Source organism: Podarcis raffonei, chromosome 4 (genome assembly GCF_027172205.1).
Source record: "Podarcis raffonei isolate rPodRaf1 chromosome 4, rPodRaf1.pri, whole genome shotgun sequence".
Classification (NCBI taxonomy): Eukaryota; Metazoa; Chordata; class Lepidosauria; order Squamata; family Lacertidae; genus Podarcis; species Podarcis raffonei.
Genome location: NC_070605.1, coordinates 79,218,104 through 79,240,325, shown reverse-complemented (window position 1 = coordinate 79,240,325; position 22,222 = coordinate 79,218,104). Strand labels below are relative to the sequence as shown.

The window sequence follows — 22,222 nt, the reverse complement described above, 5'->3', positions numbered from 1 at the left end:
GTAAACAAATAGAGAAAATTCACTTGGTTATAGTACACGTTGAAACATCTGAAATGTGTGTAGAAATACATTTTACCAGCACAATGTGGTGTCCCATCTGGTGTTCTCAACTGTTAAATCAATAGTGGTTTCACTCAGCTCCTGTGTTCAGCTATTGCAGCAAACCATAGTGAGTCATTATATTATGTACACAAGCAGCAGCAAGTCTCAGGTAGATGTCATTTGAGCGCAAAGCTCACCACCACTCACACACATTCATTTTCATATATAAGACGGTAAGGTGTGATGTCCCACTAGCTTCCGAGGCTAGCATAAATACACTTGTTCCTTCATGCTGTCACTGATCAGAATTAATGAAGGGGAAGAGTGAGCCTAGAAATGTATTCTGATTTTTCTAAGGCAGGGGTGGGGTACCTCCAGACTGTGGGGCCTAACTGGTCCTGCCAGAGCTCCCAATTTGTCCTGCAGTGCCCACCTGACTCAGTCAAAAAGGTGTTTTGCTTTCAAAGGGGCATCTGAACACCCCACAAGCAAAACAGGAAAGCTGATGTCATTGTTATGAGTTAGACAGAAGTGCAGCTCTGCCTACATGTCAAATATGATCACCATATTTAGCCTAACTCACTGGGCAAAAACATTTTCTACCCCAGGGTTTAGTGTCCATTTACATTCTCTGTGTAGGTGTACATCTACTGGATACAAATGAAGTAGATAAGAGAAAATGAGAAGCTAATCTGGCACTAGAGAAACTACAGAAGTAATGGAATATAAATTGAGAAGCAAGGCCCCAGATTAACTTCCAGACTTTCATGATATGAAAGGCTCATATCATGTTTCATGTTTCTACTAATTTGCTTGCAAACTAGAACTTTTCCACCGAGCCTTAAAATATATTCCTGTTAATCCATGTGTAGTATGAAATGTATGTTCAATCTTAGCATTTTCACTTACTTGACAGATAAAATCTGGAATTATTCTATGAAATATGGAATTTCGGAATCCAAATCCTTTTTCTCCTGTGCATAACGCCCTGAAGTTCTCAGCAGTTCGCGGAACAATATTAGAAAACAATTCTATGGTTACATGACCTAGAGGTTCGTCATCAGCTGAAACTTCAAGATATACTATAGGGTTAGATTCCTTTGACAATTCTGCCGCCAGAGAAACATGACCCTTCTGTAACTCTGACAAGCTTTGTTGACATTCTTCAAATTTCCTCTTGAAGGAATCAGCCAGCTCTTGGCTTTTAAATCTGACAGCAAGCTGTTCTATCTTAGCTTCACCATCTGAAATTAAGATTGCAAGTGTTATTCATGATGTCATGATCAGAATGTAGCCTTCTTTCAACATTTGATCCTATGTACAGCAACATGGAAGCTAGCAGTGGGGTTGTGCTGAGTAGCCCTGCCCCAGACATAGCAAACATCATTCAGCCCTTCTCCCAACATTTGTGCAAGCATCTGTACTGAGGGGGCTCTTCATTTACTTGCTGTATGCAGAAAGGTTCTAGGTTCTAGATTCTGTGGCAACCTTCACGCTAATGCCTGCTTTCTGCAGCAGCCAGGGAAAGGGCCCAATGGAGCATCCATTATCAGGGGCAAGCTACTTGGTGAAGTCCCACTCCTTGCGGCAGCATGGGAACCAGCAAAACCACAAAGGGTTAGTAAGGGAATATGTTATATATAATGGATGGGAAATAAAGTTATAGAATATCTTTACAAATACTCACCGGCATAATCTGTTGCAGTCCAAACCATAGCATTGTTTGAAGTATTCAAGGGCTTTAGATCCATCATTTTTGTAATCATATGATTTGCACAGACTTTGAAAACTTGGTCCCTTCTCATTAAGATTCTATACCATTTATTCTGTGTATGGTAGAGGATCTTTATTTCTCCCACACCACGTTCTTTCCACTGATTGACGTCTCTGTCCCATCTGTAGAGTTTTGCCCTCTCTTTGAAGAGAATTTCTTCATCTTCTTCTCCTGACTTCACCTCAACCTAGCAGGGATAAGTAGTCATATTTACTCAGATCACTACTCCTGAGTTATAAATTCTGTGCATGTTTACAAAGGAGTAAATTCCACTGTGTACAGTGGGTCTTAATCTCATGCTAGTGAGCAAAGGATCACATTCTTAAAGTAGTACATTCTTGAATTATGGGAGCTTTTTTTAAAAAAATAAATGACCTGCATACTTCTTCCATTTTAGAGTAAGTAAAAACAACAACAACCCTATTTTGCACACAAGAGAAATTGTGCAGCTCACTGTCCTCACATGTGTTAGAGGAAAGAACCAACTCTTATTTTATTTAACAGATTCATATCTTACCTCAGGTAGTGATACAATTGGTTCAAAATGAATATCATCGCTATGTACAACTTCTTCATCACTTCCATCATCTTCATTGTCACCTTTAGTGGCCACTTGTCCGCCAAACACAGTTGCTCCTGTATTTGCCCACTTGAAGTTTTTGTCTGCTTAGATGGGAAGACAGAATCTTAATACTATAGAAAAATATTTCTGAGATTACATTTTCTTATCCCACCCTCACAAAAAAACAATGTGATTTCACACACAATAACTCTCTTAGCAGCAAGCAGTTTCTATAAATAGTTAAGGAGATAATATGTGAATGAATGAATGGATTTATTATGGTCACAGAACAGAAATTAGACAATATGTGCATCTTACCTTTAGAACCAAAAGCAAAATCTCCAGAATTATTTGAAGCCAGATCAGCAAAAGACAAGCCAGGTATGTTGCCAAGGGCAAATGAGAAAGGTTTGCTTTCTATATAAAGGGAGGAAAAGTGTTCATATCATTCTGTGGTCCATTTTACATTGCATAATAGGTCACATTCCCCCACTATCATAGCTCCGGACATAAGCTCAGGTAGAAGGAGAAAGTGAACAAGTCTTTTGTAACCTCTGAAAGGACACTAGCAAGGCATTAGTCAGTCCACTGGAGATACAATGAGTGTTGCCCACTAGTCAAGGCCCCTTTCTGTTAAACTTTTAACCCTTTGTATTCTATACAATCAGTCAGTGAATGTTTCTTACAGCAAACAGCCAGCATATTAAACCAAAATTTCTGCATAATTTCCTACATGAACAATAAAATGATCAATATGGGGTTTAACAATCAAAATACTAATTATGTGTACTTAAAATACATGTCCAGAGGAATTTGTTGTTGTTTAGTCCAGAGGAATAGAAGTTTTAATTAGCTGGAGATTCTCTGTATGCATTATTAGACTTTGCAATGTTAGTTTCCCTAGTATACGCGTCTTTCACACATCAAATGTGTATACCTTGGTTTGTAGAACTGGCATCACTTTCTTTTTTTGTTGACAAGTCAACAGGTTTGTCATCTGCTGCTAATAACGTCTGTATAGTGTATATAGGTTCAGTGGTAGAATCTGGTTCTTCAGCTCTACTGACTGCTTCAGCAGGCTGTTCTTTCTTAATGGAGCACACATCATCAGTTGAACTGGTTACTTCTTCTACTTGAGCTTCCTGAAAAGAAACGAACTGAGTTACCGTATTTTTTAAATTGGTGCCAAGTCTTCATAGGCTCTTTATGTAAATGCATACGTAAAGTACCAGACAGTATCTGACAGAACTAGCTGATTTCTAGAACAGGTATCTTCCTGGCAGGAAAAGTGGAGGAAACTAAAACTCCCAAACACCTCTGCACTTTCAAAATGGTTTCACATCATACTATCAAATGCTTGTTTTAGAATTGGGAATTAAAAGGAACCAGAAGTCTATGTTATCCAACCCACTGTCCATGAAGTCTCTTATAAAGATCCTATTGGAATAAAGGAGGCAGACAGAATCCCTCAGCCCTCAAAAATTTATGAAGCTGAAGTTGTCCAACGAATCTGTAGTGGGGTAGGAGAGCTGAAAATAATGCCAATCTATTTCACATCTGGCAACCAATGCCAGATAGTACATGGGTAGAAGAGTCTAAAAAGCCCAGGACACAAATTTTCACGGTCCTCTAGCAGCTATGGTGGCTCATTTACCAGAAGTAATGTATTTAGTGTTAACTCTGGAAGTGTAAACTCGATTCTGACCAAACTAAGCTTCCTGATGTATATTGTGTTCTAGATCTCTTCCATGAACTTCTAGTAACAAAATGGCACTAGGGTGCAGACAATGTGGAATATACCCCACCCAACTCTCCGCCCCAATAACAAACAAAAAGGAACAGCATCTTTGCACTTAGAAATATAGCATGTCAGGAAGAAGGAAGTCTTCCTGTTATGCTAATTTTCAAGAATCACACATTTGGACCATAGCAAGTCCAGCTGAATTGGTGCTTAAAGTCCCATTCTTTTGTTACTTACATTCCTTTCTTGGACTTTTCTAAGTTCTGTTTGAAAGTCTTCTAAGTTATTGTCTTCATCAGTGTCACTGCCAATACCACACAGAAAGGTTGGAGGAAGCTTCAGGGTTTCTGCTTTAGCCTTTTCTTCAGGAGTTGGTTTCTTCTCCCACACAAGAAAACACTCGCTCCCACATTCTGCTTCATTTTCTCCTTCAACAGCTAAACAGAGAATATTTTAAGATTTTATTGAAAAAAACTAGAATACAGTAAAACCTCAAAATACTCCAATGTTAAACTTAAAATCTCAAACAATGAAGCCTAGGGATAAGAGGTTTTAGTAAAAAATAAAAATAAAAATAAAAAATAAAAAAATTTCCAGTATAAGCTTTCGTGTGCATGCAGACTTCTTCAGATAGGTATCTTTAATTAATTTTATAATGAATGATTTTAGAGTGTTGTTTGTGTTGTACTTTTGTATTGTTTTATTGTTGTTAGCCGCCCTGAGCCCAGCTTCGGCTGGGGAGGGCGGGATATAAATAAAATTTATTATTATTATTATTATTATCTGAGGAAGTGTGTATGCACACGAAAGCTTATACCCAGAACAAACTTAGTTGGTCTCTAAGGTGCTACTGCACAATTTTTTAATTTCTACTGCATCAGACCAACACGGCTACCTACCTGAATCTAGGTTTTAGTAAAAGAGAAGGAGCAGAGGAGCTCTGCTGGTTTCTGCATCTTTAGAAATCTCAACTGTAACAAATTTCTCATTTTTTTGCTGTAACAAATTTCTCATTATACCACTTGGTATTTTCACTTATTTTCTCAGCCTTTAATTGTAAAACTGAAGCTAAAATGGCCAAGTTTCTAGCAAGGTATCTCAAAGTGCATTTGATGGGATTTCACCCCATATGCATGGGGTTGTAACATATTCTTATTAAATCTATTCTTCTTCTTCTAATAGTGTTTAGTACTACAGGGAACACTTTAATTATTTCAGCTTTTATCTCATTATAGCAAGCAAATTCATTACAAACTTGAAATTATCATTTCCCTACACAGTTCCCCATTCTTTTATGATGTTTTTCAAGTTATGGAACCATGTAATAAATGGCATGGCAAACAATTGTGAGTCAGAATGTATTTTCATTCCCCCCAAATTCCAAATTATAGCCCTGTGCTTGCTAAGTTACAATCTTCTTCCCAAGAAAATTTACTTGTATCAGTTTCTTTCAGCTGTGCATGTTTTTTAGGTTTATCAGGATACAACTTTCCATTGAGCTTCTTCACGGCTGTTTCATAGTCCTCATCTGAAATATGAAAATGAAAGTTTGTTTACACTGCATATCTGTTATGCCACTAGCTAGTAAGTCTTTGGGTTTGTATGCCCTGCTATACTTTAAAGGGAGAAACAACCTTGAGCATGGACAAAATGCAAAAGATGCAAAATAGCTTAAACAGTAAAATGCAGCACTTAGACAACTACGGAGCTTGAAAATACCTGGGTTTTGCCTGGTATGAGTATATTGAGTATATTTAAAGGTAAAGGTAAAGGTACCCCTGCCCGTACGGGCCAGTCTTGACAGACTCTGGGGTTGTGCGCCCATCTCACTCAAGAGGCTGGGGGCCAGCGCTGTCCGGAGACACTTCCAGGTCATGTGGCCAGTGTGACAAAGCTGCATCTGGCGAGCCAGCGCAGCACACGGAAACGCCATTTACCTTCCCGCCAGTAAGCGGTCCCTATTTATCTACTTGCACCCGGGGGTGCTTTCAAACTGCTAGGTTGGCAGGCGCTGGGACCGAGGAGCGGGAGCGCACCCCACCACGGGGATTCGAACCGCCAACCTTTCGATCGGCAAGCCCTAGGCGCTGAGGCTTTTACCCACAGCGCCACCCGCGTCCCTGAGTATATTTACCTGGTATGAATATTTTGATAAACTGAGTGCCAGGCAAGTGTCCCAAGTGAGGGAGTACCACAGAATAGGGTGGGGAACCTTTTTGGCTCCACAAGCCAAATTCATATCAGGATCTGTCTTGCAGGTCACAAATGACATCAGGTGTTGGGACATCAAGGCACTTTGCAGGCAGCAACACATTGCTGAAAGCAACGTTTTCACCTTCCTTTTTTTTAGCAGCAAAAAAAAGCCTGCAAGATATTTTGAAGTCCTGACACCAGGACTTTGAAGTTCAGCTAAACAGCACCACATCTGAGTGCTCAGGGGGCTCTCATGTGCATCCAAATCAAGCTGGCCTGATCTCCCATTGCATCAGCTGATGCAGGGGGAAGTCAGTGTTGCTTAGATGAAGAGTGCTATAAAGTTTCATCCTGCTCTATATGACTGACTAGGGCCAGAAACAGGAGGCTTTGTGATCCCTGAGAAATGATCTACTGCACTGTGCACGAGATACTCCCCCCCCCTCCCAAACCGCTCTTAATTCATGAAGACAAATACATTTCCAGAAATGATGTTCTTCTGGACCAATGCTTCCTTCATTCCTTAATAGTGTTCTGTAACTTAAAGAAGAAGAATTTTCAAGGAATGCGTCTTACCATCATCATCATCTTCACTCAGATACCCAGGTTCATTCTGGTAGCAGAAGAATGTTGGAGGTAACTTAAGGGAGTCTGCAAGAGCTCTTTGCTCAGGCGTGGGTGTTAACTCATATACAATCAAAACATCGTCTGAAGTGGCAGTATCATCTGGCTCCTTCTTAATCTCAACTGCTGGGGAAAGAAGTGAATTGTCTGAGCAAGTCTGAAAGCAGCAGCTGCACTTGAATACTAACACATTCACAAAGCAGGCAAGATATACTTTCAACCAGAAAACAAGCAAGATTTAAAGTCAAACCAATAAGAAGAGTTTAGCCACTATGAGATGGGTTTCCTTTCCATAAAGCCAAACTCATGCCATGCTTCTCCTAAGATAGCTGCTTCCAGACACAACAAATCTTCCATCCATCTATTGTCTTTTAAGTAGAACTTACACTGCGCATGTATTGTGTTTAGAAAAAAGATACTTCTGGGATGTTCAGTGAAATGGCATAGAAACATTTTAAGTTAAAAACTTGTAAAGCAGAAGAAAATATACTTTGGATAGCACTTTAATTCCATTTTATCTTAGACCTGATTTAGGTTGGGTTTTATTGATATATTAAAATATGAATTTATCTTTCGTTAAGGTGACTTAACAGTGGGAATAAATTGATAGGCTGTGAAACAGATCTGTTTTTATTCATTTGGAAGCTGAGAATTCAATTTTACTTTAAACAGTTGTAGTAACAATAAAGTCAGGCTCTTTCAAATTATTCAAATTATATATATCAAGCAGGAGCTTGGCAAGTGTGCATGGCCCCAAACTTTGACTTTGAATCACAAGATTTTGACAAAGCTAAAACGTGATTTCAGTGAGAGTTGAGCACATGGCATTAAGTTCTTCTCACTGAATGAGACACAATGTTTATTGCACAACATAGCACAAGGTAGATGACTAGATAGTAAGCATCAATAGTAACACTGTATACCACTGCCATCAATTTTTATTTAGCCATAATAATGGCTTCAGCTATTTCATTTATCATTGTTAGGATTACTTTTGTTGTGCTGAAGTTCTCTTTCCAAAGTGTATTTTTAAATAGGTTCATCAATACCGAGTTAACTATTCTGCTTACACAGTACTGGAAAAGAAGCAGAGTAGAAAGAGCTCACTAAGTCCTAGCAATTTGCCGCTATTCTTTTCATCATGAGGTGTTCAGGTGTTTCAACATGAGGCGTTCAAAATCAGAAGCAATCTGATTTTGTCTAGCTGATCATCGTTTGCTAAATCTATCTCAGTACAGCAGTAAGCCCTGTATAACACTTAGAATGTGATCAGAACATAAAACCTACTCATGTGATTTCATAAAGAAAAGCAAATATCAGTCCCAGAAGTAGGAATTCCCAGATTCCCAGAAGTAGGAATCAATTATTAAGTCACAAATTGGTAAATCTAAGTATGAAGTACAGATGCAACAAAATCAAATAGTTTCAGACCACTTAAAAAGAATTATATTCCTTTAAGCGCCAACACCACAATGGTTAAACTGCTCCTCAAAAGCGTCATCCTATAACACCTTACCATTTGACTAAAAAAACTATTTCTGAAGCTATGTCTGAAGCTCAGACAATCATCTCCAAGGCAAAGTCTGTATGTCGATTGACAAATACATATTAAAAGAATACATGCCAAGTACACAAAACATTTTCATGCATGCTTATTATCAGTGTGCACTGTCTCACACAAGAATGCAAGCCATATCCTAAACAGTTAAAATTAAATGTTCCAGACTTCTAGTCTCCTTCAGAATGCACAATTTAGAAAAACCACCACCACAGATAGTTGTGTTAGGTTCACCTTTAGTAAAACACAAGCCTTGGAATTTCTCATTTCCTTATGCACCTCTTCCAATCTGCTTCAGAGGGTTGGGGGATGGGTGCATGGGAGGAAGAGGAAGTGTGAAAGTCCCATGGCACATGCAGAAGGCCTTGCACTAGTGGGAAAACTTCTCTAGATAGAACCCAACATCTGCAGCCATTTTCTCTTAATGAAAAATGGTCTTTCCCCAGGATGTTCCTAGGTTCTTTAAAAATATTTTAAAAAACTAATCAGATGGAGGGACACTGATTATGAAGTGAAACAAAAACAAAAAAATATGAGGCTGGAGAGTAGTTCAGAAAACGTTCCATGAATTAGCATAAAACTCCCCCTTCAAAGAAGGAAAATATTTTGCTTTGTAGGATGGTTCAAGAACAAAAATCCTAGTATCGAGACTGGGGGACAATAAGGACACCTGAAACATACTTATTCCATGTCTAGCCTTTTGTCCTTGCCTACCTACCATCCATCAAGCAAAATTTTAAAAAGTCAATAACTGGGCACGCAGAAAACATAGCAATCAGGCAATCACATCCAAGGATTTAAATAACCAGTCTCTTACCACAACAGCTGTAAAGCAAATTCAGTCATTACTATTCTCTTTTAACATGCATGTTAATTTTTCTATAATTCCATTAGCCAATAGCCTGCTAAAGTTGGGGAGCTGTCAGTGTCTTCCCAAAAGTGATACAACACAACATTCAGTGCAGTATGTAAATACCTTTACTATTGGGTTGAGGGGGAGATGCGCTGGTCCAAAAGGCCATTGGGTTAGATTTAAAAAGGCTAAAATTAAATCCTAGAAAATAAAGTGTGTGGATTTAAGTATTTAATTAACTTCATTAAAGGGTCAAGGGGCGCTACCAAACACACACACAGTCACAGGCACACAGTCACAGACACACAGACTTGTCTATGATTTTACATAACTTATTATACTAATGTAATCTGGAACAGTGATCTTTCTAGCTGCAAAAATTAAGACGTTAGCTTTCAACTAGCAAAACAATTTTATCAATACAGGAAGTAATGTTGCAATCCTAACCCTACTCTTTTGGGAGTAAGTCCATTGGTTTCAATACAGTGGTACCTCGGGTTATGAACTTGATTTGTTCTGGAGGTCCGTTCTTAACCCGAAACCGTTCTTAACCTGAGGTACCACTTTAGCTAAAGGGGCCTCCCGCTTCCGCTGGCACACGATTTCTGTTCTCATCCTGGGGCAAAGTTTGTAACCCGAGGTACCTTATTTTTCGCACCATAGGACGCACTTTTCCCCTCCTAAAAAGCAAGGGAAAATGTGTGTGCGTCCTATGGAGCGAATGCAGGGGGGAGGCAGGCAGGAAAAGCCCCCAAGAGCTGCACACAAGCTCCGTGCGCTCTGGAGGGCTTTTCCACAGGAGGGAGAAGGGACTGACTGGCCGCATCAGTCCCTTCTCCCACCTCCCAGAAAAGCCAGGAGAAGCCGCGATCTCTTTAAAGGAGTTGCGCGGCTTCTGCCGGTTTTGCGGCATTTTTTTTCTTGATTTCCCCCCCCTAAAAACTGGGTGCGCCCTATGGTCCGGTGCGCCCTATGGTGCGAAAAATACAGTACTACTTCTGGGTTAGTGGAGTCTGTAACCCGAAGTGTTTGTAACCTGAGGTGTTTGTAACCCGAGGTACAACTGTAGAGCCTACTTCTTAGCTGACATGGCTAGGCGTTCAACGCAAGATACCTAAAAACAAAAAACAACAAAAAAAACCCTGCTGGATTAGAACAAAGGTTCATTACCCCATTTTTCAAAGTGGCCAACCAGTTTCTAAGAAACACAAGCAGGACACAAAGGCAAGAATTACCCTCACTCTGTTGCGACAACTGGCATTCAGAAATACAATCTCTGAACATGGGGAGTCAATCTGGCAAATAACTGCTAAGATTCTCTTCTAACTCAAGATTTTACATTTCAAAGTTTTAAAGAGAAGGAAAGAAAACATGAACCATGTTTTCCTTTTATTGACCTTTTAGTGCCAATATTTATTCTGATCAAGTTCCCCTCAAATTTTCATCCTCCACGACACTTTGGCAGCCTCCTGCAACTTGGCCTGCATGGGCCTGCTAGTTGAACTGCAGTGTGCTGTTGCCCACTTCTGAATGGGTAAAGTCAGAACTTAGAACAACTCCTCGGTTGACAAAATATTCTCTAATTCTTTTTCCTTGGTTAGATGTATTTTCTTTTGTTGTGAATATGTATGTTTTCTAATTTGTACTTAATAAAAATATTAATAAAATAATTAAAAAACAACAACACCAACTCCTCGGTAACTTTGCTACCTACCAGTTATGTATTTATCTGTAATTTAAAGAGATACTTCTGATCTCTAAAGTGCTAAATAGCTTGGGTCCTGCATACCAGATTTTTTTTTTATCTTCCTCAAGAACGTTTATGATAACCCAGGATACATTCGTTTAAAGATTTTTCAGTATCATTTTTTCTTCTTAGCTAGGATTAAGCATTATAGATTTTGAAACTATACATCAGTAGGCAACTTAAACTCACGAAGACGGACAAGGTGGAACCTAAGTACATTTATAACAACTTGAATTTATTAAGTAAAAATTATGTAAATGCTCACCTTTTTCTAGTGTTTTAAATGAAAAATTAGGAAGTCCTTCTGCCTTGGAGGTAGCCACTTGACTTTCTCCTTTGCCATCAGAGTGTTTCCAAACAGTAGCATCACTTTCCTGATGCTCAGCACCTTTGCAGGCATCATATGTGCCATCTGCTTCTCGCTGTTTTGTGCTATGACACACTGAGCTATCGCTTTTACTCTTGGGAGAAGCGTTAAAGCTGAAGCCAAAGAGAGATCCCGTTGCTGACGTGTTTCCAAATGTGAAAGGCTTTGATTTTTCATTGCTAAAAATACTTTTGACAGATTCTGAGCCAAAGACAAATTTGGGTGGCGAAACCACTGCTTTCGTCGGCGTCTCAGAAGTGCCTGCCGTTGGTGAAGTCTCTGCAGTTTGTGTAACTATTTCTTCATCCTGCTTTAAATCAGTTCTCTCCCTGGTGGTTTCTTCAAGTACTGCAACAGCAATCTTTCCACATGGCGATTCCTTTGGAGTATTGGCCCGCGAAGAGAGTGGTGTGATTAAGGTGTCTTTTTCTTGAGCATGTTTTGCTTCCTCAAAGATCTGCTTAAATGAGTCAGCAACATCTTGCAGCTTAAATCGCACAGCCAAGTGCTCTACTTTCCGTTCCCCTTCAGCAAAGTCACATGCGGTCCATACCCAGGCTCGCTCTGTGCCTTTCATTGGCTGGATGTTCATGTCTGAGGTTATTCTGTGATTGGCACAAAGCTTTAATACCTGGTCCCTTCGCATGACTACACGAACTTGTTTAGTGTCATAGTTTTGCAAGATCTTTATGTCTCCGATACCCCTCTCCTTCCACTGATTAGCATCTTTATCATATCTATAAAGTTTAGCACGATGGCTGAAGACAACCTGCTCATTTTCTTCACCACTTGTTATTTCTACGAGGTCAGGTAAAGGTACTACTGGTTCAAAATACTGACCATCTCTTTCATCTTCTTGTGTAACGTCAGATTCCTCATCTGTGCCTACAGAAGTCCTACTTTGGTTCTGTTTGGAAGGAGACTTAGAGGGACTTAATGCAGATTTGAAGCTGAAGTTAAACCCTGTGGTGGACTCTCCAAACCTAAATAGATTTTTCCTCACAGGGCTACTGGCCCGAGGCAAAGCATACACAGAACTGTCTGTACTATCATCCAGGGCTTCCCCACGCAAGTCATAGTTGTCCCACTCTAATGTAGGCCCAGTGCTTTCAGCGTGTGGCTTAATAACCAAATCAGAGGCCTTTGTAGCAGACACAGAGGTTTTACTCTCTTCATCTGCAAGTTTAGTTTTATCGTCTGTCAGGAAGGTTTTGAGATCTTTCAAACCACTTTTCATTTCTTCTGCTTTTTGTATCAGCTCAGCTGTTTTCCCAGAATCTATTAGTTTATGTGGGGTCTGGAGTGGTATATCCAGCAATAGCCTTTGACATTCTTCGAATTTCAATTTAAATTCCTCAGCTTGCTCTGGGCTTTTGAATTTAGCTGCCAATTGCTCCAGCTTTGCATCACCATCAGAGAAGTCGTTGGCTAACCACATCCATGCTTTGTCCGAGCCAGAGAGGGGCTTCAAGTTCATGGTAGTTGTGATCCAGTGGTTTGCACAAACCTTAAATACCTGCTCACGTCGCATGATGATTCGTGGCTTGCCATTAACTTCATTCTTAAGGATTTTCAAGTTGCCCACACCACGTTCTTTCCACTGGCTTGTTTCTGCATCAAACCTGAACAGTTTTACTCTTTGGGAATACAACACTGTATCATCTTCTTCGCCAGTCACCAGTTCGACTTTCTCGGGCATCTGGACAACAGGGTCAAAATGAATATCATCGTTGTCTTCTGTTTTATATGACTCATCTTCCTTCTCAAGATCAGCAGAAGTATTTCCTTTGAATGAAGATTTAGCAGCCTGAGAAGAAAACAGCTTTTCACCTGCACCTGTAAAGCCCTTGAAATTTGGATCTTTCCGACCAAACTGAAATCCTTCACCTGCGGTTGTTTTTGCAAGGTCAGCAAAAGTGAATGTGCTGCTGTGTTGACCAAACACCAAATCACCGCTTTGTTTGCTAGATCTATCATGAGATTTCATTGCAGTTTCTTCCTCCGACACCTCCTCTTTTTCATCAGTACCACCTTCTTTATTCTGTTGGTCGTTTGCAACATCTTTGCTAGGCTCTTGTATACCAAATTTAAATTCACCTGGAGGTACCGGCATTGAAAAATTAAACCCTCCTTTCATAGGCTTAGTTTCACTGCTAGCAGGAACCTGAAATGTGAAGGAAGACGACTTCCCTTGATCTGTAGAAAGGCCAAATTTAAAACCCTTCTCTGTTATGTCACATTTAAAACCCGTCCCCTGTGGTCCTCCGGTGGGTTCGGATAACTTGCTTTTGAAGCCAAACACAGGCAGTTGAGCATCACTAGCTGGTAAAGCTGGAGCATTGCTAGATGGGTTTGCAGCCTGACAAGCAGCACAAGTTTGTGAGGAGCCTTCATTTCTTACTAAGCACATGCTGCAATCCCACTGGCCCTCCTTTTTCTGAAAAGCAGCCCCAAAACCACTTTGGGGCACTTTTGGAGCCTCTGCATGACCAAATTTGAATGTGGTTTGGGAATCGCTAGATGGGTTTGCAGCCTGACAAGCAGCACAAGTTTGTGAGGAGCCTTCATTTCTTACTAAGCATATGCTGCAATCCCACTGGCCCTCCTTTTTCTGAAAAGCAGCCCCAAAACCACTTTGGGGCACTTTTGGAGCCTCTGCATGACCAAATTTGAATGTGGTTTGGGAATCGCTAGATGGGTTTGCAGCCTGACAAGCAGCACAAGTTCGTGAGGAGCCTTCATTTCTTACTAAGCATATGCTGCAATCCCACTGGCCCTCCTTTTTCTGAAAAGCAGCCCCAAAACCACTTTGGGGCACTTTTGGAGCCTCTGCATGACCAAATTTGAATGTGGTTTGGGAACCAAACACTGGTAAATTTGTACCGCTGGGATTCTTGCAGCTAATACAATGCGATGCGCTGGTTTCATTTCTCACAAGACAGGTCCTGCATTCCCACTGGTTTTCCTTTTTTGGAGGAATTGGTCCAAATGTAGAGTGTGCACCTTCAGTGTTGGGTTTGAAAGGTACAGTCGATTCTGTCGGAGGAAGCACAGCCTGCGCTTCCCGATTAGCTGGATTTGGAGTCTGGCATGCTACACAACTCTGTGCAGTTATTTTATTTCGAACGAGGCATGTGTTGCATTCCCACTGATCGTTCTTTAACATGAACTGTTCACCAAATCCGTATGTAGCATTTCCTCCCAACCCTTCTTTAGCAAAAGAGAAGGATGCAGGTGTAGCTGCACTGGATGCAATTGTAAAAGTACTTTTGGCATTAGTGTTTTTAGCTGAACTGCTCACATTGGGAACAGGAACCTGATAGCTACCACTGACAGATGACGTCCCACTCTTGAAGTTAAATCCAGAGCTCATGAGTCCTGAGTCAGATTTACCAGAATCTTTTGCATCTTGAGCAGTAGCTTCTCTTGATGACACAATACCCTGAGAAGCCTGCTGACTATCACTTGATCCAGATACTCTCAAAATATTTTGTGCCTCTTCAAATTTCCGCTTGAAAAGCTTCGCTTCCTCTGGAGTTTTAAACCTGATTGCAAGTTGCTCAGGTTTTGCCGATTCATCTGCATAGTCCAAGGCATGCCACACAAAAGATTTGTCTGATCCAGCATTTGGGTTCAGAGTCATATCAGGATTTATATAGTGATTTGCACAAATTTTCAGCACTTGCTCCCGTCTCATAAGTAGTCTGATTTTGCCAGTTATTTTATGCCTCAGAATTTTCACATTACCAACACCTCTCTCTTTCCATTCTTTGTGTTCAGCATCAAAGCGGAAAAGTTTTGCTCTATTGCAAAACATCTCCTCTTCATCTTCTTCACCTGTTTTTACTTCAATTTTGTCAGGTAGTGGCACAACAGGTTCGAAATGAGGGCCATCATCTTCTTCTTCACCACCACCATGGACACTTCCTCCATCTGTTTCGTGACTTCTGTTTGCTACATCTGAATGTGGAGTACCAAATACAGGCTTGCTAGGATCCTGAAAGCTGAACGCATCACCCTTACTAAAACCAGAGGGCCTGGGTTGATTTTGTACTATTTTATCCGTAAATGCAATGCCTGATGCATTCTTGCCACCAAAACTGAAGATGTTTCGCTGTCCAGTGGGATATTCAGTAAGCGGCTTTTGTCCAGTGTATCGGTCCTCTTTGATAGGCTTGTCGGATGTCAGAAGGCCCAAAAGACTGTCGCTGTTGCTATAGGGGGTACTATGTGGCTGTGCTGCAACCTGAGGTGATGAAAAAGTAAAATCTCCATCGTTGGATTTGAAATTGGAATTAAATTTGAAAGTGGTTGGCTGTGTCGACTGAGCAGAAGTTATCAAGGAAGGTTTTGCTCCCTCTGCTGGTGGTACAGGCTGCCCAAAGGTAGGCTTCCCAAATTCTATCACTTTTGACTCGGCAGACCGGGAGACCGGGGGTGCTGCAGAAGGTTTTGTAAAATAGCCTGGCTCGGGAAGTGGCGGATTTGTAGTTGTTGGTGGAACGCTGTAGTTGTAGTAGTCCTCATTGCCACGAGGAGACAACATTCCGGTTGCTGGAGAATCAAAATGCAGGGGAGTACCATACATTTCTTGTGAAAACATGCAAGCAGAAGTGTTCTGCAGTGGAGGAGTATGCATTGGCTGTTGATATGTATATATGTGCTGCTGAGGAGTAAGCCTGTTCATGGCATAGACAGGAGCCTATAAACACAAAAATGATCAAACTTAGTTTTAAAGCCTTAGTAATTGAACATAGGTTATAAATTTAAATTTCCAATAACTGTTTAAAATGCATTCAAAAACAACTGCTGGTTCCTGCTCTCCTACCCACCCCCACTATGTGATGAGAAACCTGCCTTTTGAATATTTAACAGAAAGTAACACAGTTCTCAGTTTTCCATCTCTTTACAAGTTATGAGTTGTATCAGAGAAACAGCAAATAATTACCTTTGTGGGGGTCACGTTCGTGGCTGCTGTCCGTAGGAGATATTGAGAATTGTAAGCTGGTGATGGGTTGTAGTAGACAGATGGACCTGTTGTAGCAACTGGACACACAAGAGATAAAAACAGTGAGAGTCCTGAAATTGACAAGAACCCTAAATCTTTATCTTAAATATGTATACCCCGCCTTTAAAAACAAGAAACCTCAAGGTGGTTTATAATCCAACACACAATCCCACATATAACCATCTAAAGACTCAGGTTTTCCGCCACTTCTAGTATTCCATCATTTTATATGCAAGTGTGAAGATACAGCTTTAGTGATTTACTTCTTTCTATAATGATACAATGTGTTATTTGTGGAATATTCTCGTGCAGTTTTAAAAATTGTATGGTCATTATCAAAATCAATTATTTAAAAAGTGTGAAAACGCACCCTCCCCTCAGCACTCATGGCAAGTTTTAAATAAAGCCTTAAGATTATGAAGCCAGTAAACAAAAATACTTTATATCTTTTTAATAACATCCTCCTCAAGGCAGCTTGTGATCCCTTCAATGCTTTTTAATTATAATCAGACGTCACATCAGAAACTGCACTTAAATTTCTCTAGGACTCTCCACCTCCGCATGTAATTACCAGTTAACGGTGCTCCATGAAAGCTCTGTGTGCCTTGATAGCCATCTGGCATGGTATCTGCTGCATAGCTTTCGGCAGGCCACCGCTGAGACATGGTTGTATTAGAATTGTTAAGTTTCATCTCTTGCATCTCATTCTATCAAAAAGACAAGCATGGTCATTAAAAACGTTTTTTGCCAACTCCATGCTGTTTCTTTTGCATCTACAGAACCAAAGAGTTAAAGAATCTAAAACAGTTAGGGGTGAATATGCTTGCATAAGTCCTGGCTACATTGAAGCCTTGGAATTCTCAATTTTTTTAATTGGACTTCCACCATGAAGGCATTTAAGAACAGTTACTCAGAGTGAGCCAGAAAGTGACCAATCCAGGCAATAAAAGATTGTTTCCTCCAACCTCTTTATATCTTTCTCTATCCTTTGCTTGTTTCTTCAAGATGAAAGTTAAGGATCAAAGTACAGTTGTACCTTGGAAGTCAGACGGAATCCGTTCTGGAAGTCCATTCGACTTCCAAAACGTTCAGAAACCAAAGCACAGCCAATCGGAAGCTGCAGAAGCCCTGTCTGACATTTGGCTTCCAAAAATAGTCCGTAAACCGGAACAGTCACTTCCAGGTTTGCGACGTTAGGGAGCCAAAACGTTCGGGAATTAAGCTGTTCAACTTCCAAGGTATAAGGGAAGAAAAAGCACAGCCAACCTTTTCACTCTCCTCCTTACCAGCTCTTTGTCCTTTGCTTTTCTGTTAGCCTGTCTTATCCACTGATCAACAGTGTTTTGATACCTCTAGGGCCACCACAGCAACACACACCTTCACTGCCAGTGAGGTCAGTCTCAGCCCCTTCCTCTATTTTCCGTCCCCGCAATGATTCAATATTCTCTGGCTACTAAGCATTCTCAATATTCCCTTTAGGATTTTTTCCCTAAAGATTTTTTGCACTTCTGCAAGTACGCTAGTACCTCCCTCTTGTGTGAGGATGGTGTTATTAGCATTTGGGGAATGGGTTCTGAGTTAGTAGCAGTGATGATGGCAATGACTGAAAATGAACCATGAACTGACTACTGCTGAAAGGTTAACTGAGCAAGGAACAGTTGTGTGCAAAGTAAGGCAGTTACAGAAATCAAATATATTCCGAACAGTCCAAATTTTGATTTTATTGCTCTTTTAGTCTTAAAACCTTCTGGAGTATAAAAAGCCATGAAGTATAGTCTTTGCTATTACTTATTTCTTACAGCACACACATAACCATGTTTTTATTCCTTAATGAGTTTAGTATTTTAGTGTTAATGAAAATTTGTACAAATTATCAGTCTTTTCTCTTTCAATCAAAAATGGCCAGGAGTCTTTCCCCTCTCTAGTAGAGGAAACTTACGATGTCACAATAGGCTGCTTTGCAACAAGATTCCACAACTGTACTTCAGCTAACTTGAATCAAACTAGCAAGACCTTTCTAGTCTGCTGCTGCTGCTGCCATAAGCTTATTGCGTTGTTTCTACTACAATTTACTTTGCTTTAGCGTTAGGGTTAATTCTGTTCTGATACATGCACATGGGAAAAAGTCATGCCAGCAGACACAATGGAATTTCCCCTTCTTCCCTTCCCCTTGCAGCCCCTGAACTTCAGGGGGTCCCCCAAACCCACCAAAGAAGAATTTTAGGGGGTGGGTCACAGGGTGGGAGAAGGGAAATCTGGACATCATTTCACATATTTGTAGATTGCTGTTAAGTTTTATTTTTTTATTTTTGAACTTGCATATACCACCTTTCAGAAAATAATCATACATCAGTCATTTTTATAGTAATTGTATTTTCAGCAATAGAAATTACCGTATTTTTCGCACGATTGGACGCACCGGACCATAGGACGCACGTAGTTTTCAGGGGGGGAAATCAAGGAAAAAATATGATTCCCCCCCCCAGCTCTGGGAGCAGTGGACAGGCTGCACGCAGCCTGTGCGCTACTCCAAGACCTTCTCCCTGCTTTTGCGGGAGGTGGCAGAATTCCCCCACCTCCCGCAAAAGCCCACAGGAGCCCCGCGTGACTCCTGCGGGCTTTTCGACCAGGAGGGAGAAGGGACTGAAACGGCCCGTCAGTCCCTTCTCCCTCCTTGGGGAAAAGCCCCCAAGAACCGCTCGCTCTTTAAAGGCTGTGCGGCTCCTGCGGGCTTTTCTAGGAGGTGGGGGAATTCCTAGAAAAGCCAGCAAAGCCCTGCAGCCCCTTTAAAGAGCGCACGGCTTTTGCCTGCTTTTGCGGGAGGTGGGGGAATTCCCCCATCTCCCGCAAAAGCTCGCAGGAGGGAGAAGGGACTGACTCGGCCAGTCAGTCCCTTCTCCCTCCTTGGGGAAAAGCCCCCAAGAGCCGCTCGCTCTTTAAAGGGTGCGCGGCTCCTGCGGGCTTTTCTAGGAGGTGGGGGAATTCCCCCACCTCCTAGAAAAGCCAGCAGAAGCCACGGAGCCCCTTTAAAGAGCGCCTGGCTTTTGCCTGCTTTTGCGGGAGGTGGGGGAATTCCCCCATCTCCCCCAAAAGCCCACAGGAGGGTTGGAGAGTAGCGGGAAGGCGTCGCACGCCTTCCCGCTGCCCCCCAATCTCTGGGGCTGGCGATGGGGGAAGCGCTGCTTTCCCCACCGCCAGCCTCAAACCCGGGTTGGAGAGTAGCGGGAAGGCATCGCTGCCTTCCCGCTGCCCCCCAATCTCTGGGGCTGGCGATGGGGGAAGCGCTGCTTTCCCCACCGCCAGCCTCCAACCCGGGTTGGAGAGTAGCGGGAAGGCATCGCTGCCTTCCCGCTGCCCCCCAATCTCTGGGGCTGGCGATGGGGGAAGCGCTGCTTTCCCCACCGCCAGCCTCCAACCCGGGTTGGAGAGTAGCGGGAAGGCATCGCTGCCTTCCCGCTGCCCCCCAATCTCTGGGGCTGGCGATGGGGGAAGCGCTGCTTTCCCCACCGCCAGCCTCCAACCCGGGTTGGAGAGTAGCGGGAAGGCATCGCTGCCTTCCCGCTGCCCCCCAATCTCTGGGGCTGGCGATGGGGGAAGCGCTGCTTTCCCCACCGCCAGCCTCCAACCCGGGTTGGAGAGTAGCGGGAAGGCATCGCTGCCTTCCCGCTGCCCCCCAATCTCTGGGGCTGGCGATGGGGGAAGCGCTGCTTTCCCCACCGCCAGCCTCCAACCCGGGTTGGAGAGTAGCGGGAAGGCATCGCTGCCTTCCCGCTGCCCCCCAATCTCTGGGGCTGGCGATGGGGGAAGTGCTGCTTTCCCCACCGCCAGCCTCCAACCCGGGTTGGAGAGTAGCGGGAAGGCATCGCTGCCTTCCCGCTGCCCCCCAATCTCTGGGGCTGGCGATGGGGGAAGCGCTGCTTTCCCCACCGCCAGCCTCCAACCCGGGTTGGAGAGTAGCGGGAAGGCATCGCTGCCTTCCCGCTGCCCCCCAATCTCTGGGGCTGGCGATGGGGGAAGCGCTGCTTTCCCCACCGCCAGCCTCCAACCCGGGTTGGAGAGTAGCGGGAAGGCATCGCTGCCTTCCCGCTGCCCCCCAATCTCTGGGGCTGGCGATGGGGGAAGCGCTGCTTTCCCCACCGCCAGCCTCAAACCCGGGTTGGAGAGTAGCGGGAAGGCGTCGCACGCCTTCCCGCTGCCCCCCAATCTCTGGGGCTGGCGATGGGGGAAGCGCTGCTTTCCCCACCGCCAGCCTCAAAGAGCAGACTCTCCTGGCTTCAGCGGAAGCAACGCAAAGCCTCCGGAGCGCAGGCTTCGGAGGCTTTGCCTTGCTATCGCTGAAGCCAGGGAGCCTGCATTCGCTCCATAGGACGCACACACATTTCCCCTTCATTTTTGGAGGGGAAAAAGTGCGTCCTATAGAGCGAAAAATACGGTAAACCTGCCTATGCAAGAATGACTACTTCTATGAATGCATTTGTTTGCACCCTACTGAATAACTCAAAGTAAAAGACAGTCTAGATTGCCAACGTTAAAATCAGCACTTTGTCTTAAATTAATCACACTGCTCATAAGCATGATTACTCTGGAAGTATAATTATTTGGATAGGATCTTCTTGAACACTTGACTTATCCATCCTGACTTCGATTATCTAAGCTGAATAAATCACATCTATCCCCAGAGTGAGGTACAGAACATACACAGCAGTGCTCTTATTTACCTTTATGGATTCTACTTGCTGACAGATCATCTTAAGTAGTGATTTTTGATCCTCTGCCCAGCGAGGAGGAGTTTTGGGCGAGAACTGAAAGAACAATAGTTAGGTGATTAGACCAACTGAAACCTAATAGAGATTTTAAAAACAAAAACATATTCGTTTGCTATACCTTGTAGCTTTTACTTGGAGACAGAGAGAATTTTGTGGGCGATGGGGTAGAATGTTTAATTTCCGTCTCCACTGGTTGGCTCAAATCATTGTTTAGGATAAGACTCCTTTCTTCACCATTGATTCCAAGTTCTTGAATTATACTTTCCAGCATCTCCTTAACTGTCTCTATGGATACAGGTAACTAGGACGAAAATTAAAGAGTGTGTGAATTTAGGGTGAGTTTAAATATATACATGGTTACATTAATGAACTGCATATTCTTCCCAGGTTTACAAATTATTGGCTTCAGAAGTTTGGGCTGCATCTAGTGCTGCTATTCTGCTCTTTCGGCAGAGTTCTACCTCTCCCTCCAGAGCAAATTTTTGTGACAGGACAAAGTCCTAGTGTGCAAGTAAAACTCTGCTCAAGCATCATTGCATACAACTCTCTGTATTTCGCTATTTAAACAGAAAATGGTCACCAGCACCAAAAAGTCTGCATAGAATTTTTGCATCTGAACAAGTTTTAATTCTTAGCTACCCATACTCAAATGTTTGCTTTAGAGCCCCTAAATTCTACATTTCTAGTAGATTTACTATTAAACCAAGTATTATATATCTAGACATATAATCTGACAAATGCTTTTTTCCTGTATAGATTTTCCTAGCAGTTTTTTTTTTAAAAAAAACACATTTTAAACCTTTTCAGTGACTGAAGTATCGCTGCTGCTTTCATCTATAATTTTTATGAGGTAGTCTCTACTCTTTTTCAGAAGATTTCTGTATTCTTCTTGCTCTTCTAATGACAGACCATCATTCTCTATCTCTTCAGCTTTCCTCTGGAAAATCTATCCAAGAGAAGAAGGAGTCAGTTGAGAATTCAGCTTAT

General features: G+C 42.3%; 1 protein-coding gene across 5 annotated transcripts in view; it reads right to left on the bottom strand.

Moving 5' to 3' along the window:
• Positions 1–22,222, bottom strand: part of LOC128411829 (E3 SUMO-protein ligase RanBP2-like) — a 41,283-nt gene that overhangs the window by 552 nt on the left and 18,509 nt on the right. Inside the window, exons 15-28 of one of the 5 annotated variants that reach the window (XM_053384292.1) lie at positions 22,035–22,181; positions 21,354–21,536; positions 21,188–21,271; positions 17,041–17,176; positions 16,410–16,507; positions 11,360–16,163; positions 6,889–7,062; positions 5,555–5,647; positions 4,357–4,556; positions 3,316–3,520; positions 2,697–2,795; positions 2,334–2,482; positions 1,730–2,003; positions 952–1,286 (exon numbers count right to left, since the gene is read on the bottom strand). In XM_053384292.1, the coding sequence (XP_053240267.1) occupies positions 952–1,286; positions 1,730–2,003; positions 2,334–2,482; positions 2,697–2,795; positions 3,316–3,520; positions 4,357–4,556; positions 5,555–5,647; positions 6,889–7,062; positions 11,360–16,163; positions 16,410–16,507; positions 17,041–17,176; positions 21,188–21,271; positions 21,354–21,536; positions 22,035–22,181 (6,981 nt within the window). Of the gene's footprint in view, positions 1–951; positions 1,287–1,729; positions 2,004–2,333; positions 2,483–2,696; positions 2,796–3,315; positions 3,521–4,356; positions 4,557–5,554; positions 5,648–6,888; positions 7,063–9,470; positions 9,532–11,359; positions 16,164–16,409; positions 16,508–17,040; positions 17,177–21,187; positions 21,272–21,353; positions 21,537–22,034; positions 22,182–22,222 lie in introns of those variants that run through there. The other 4 variants (XM_053384293.1, XM_053384294.1, XM_053384297.1 and 1 more) reach the window with 4 other exon arrangements.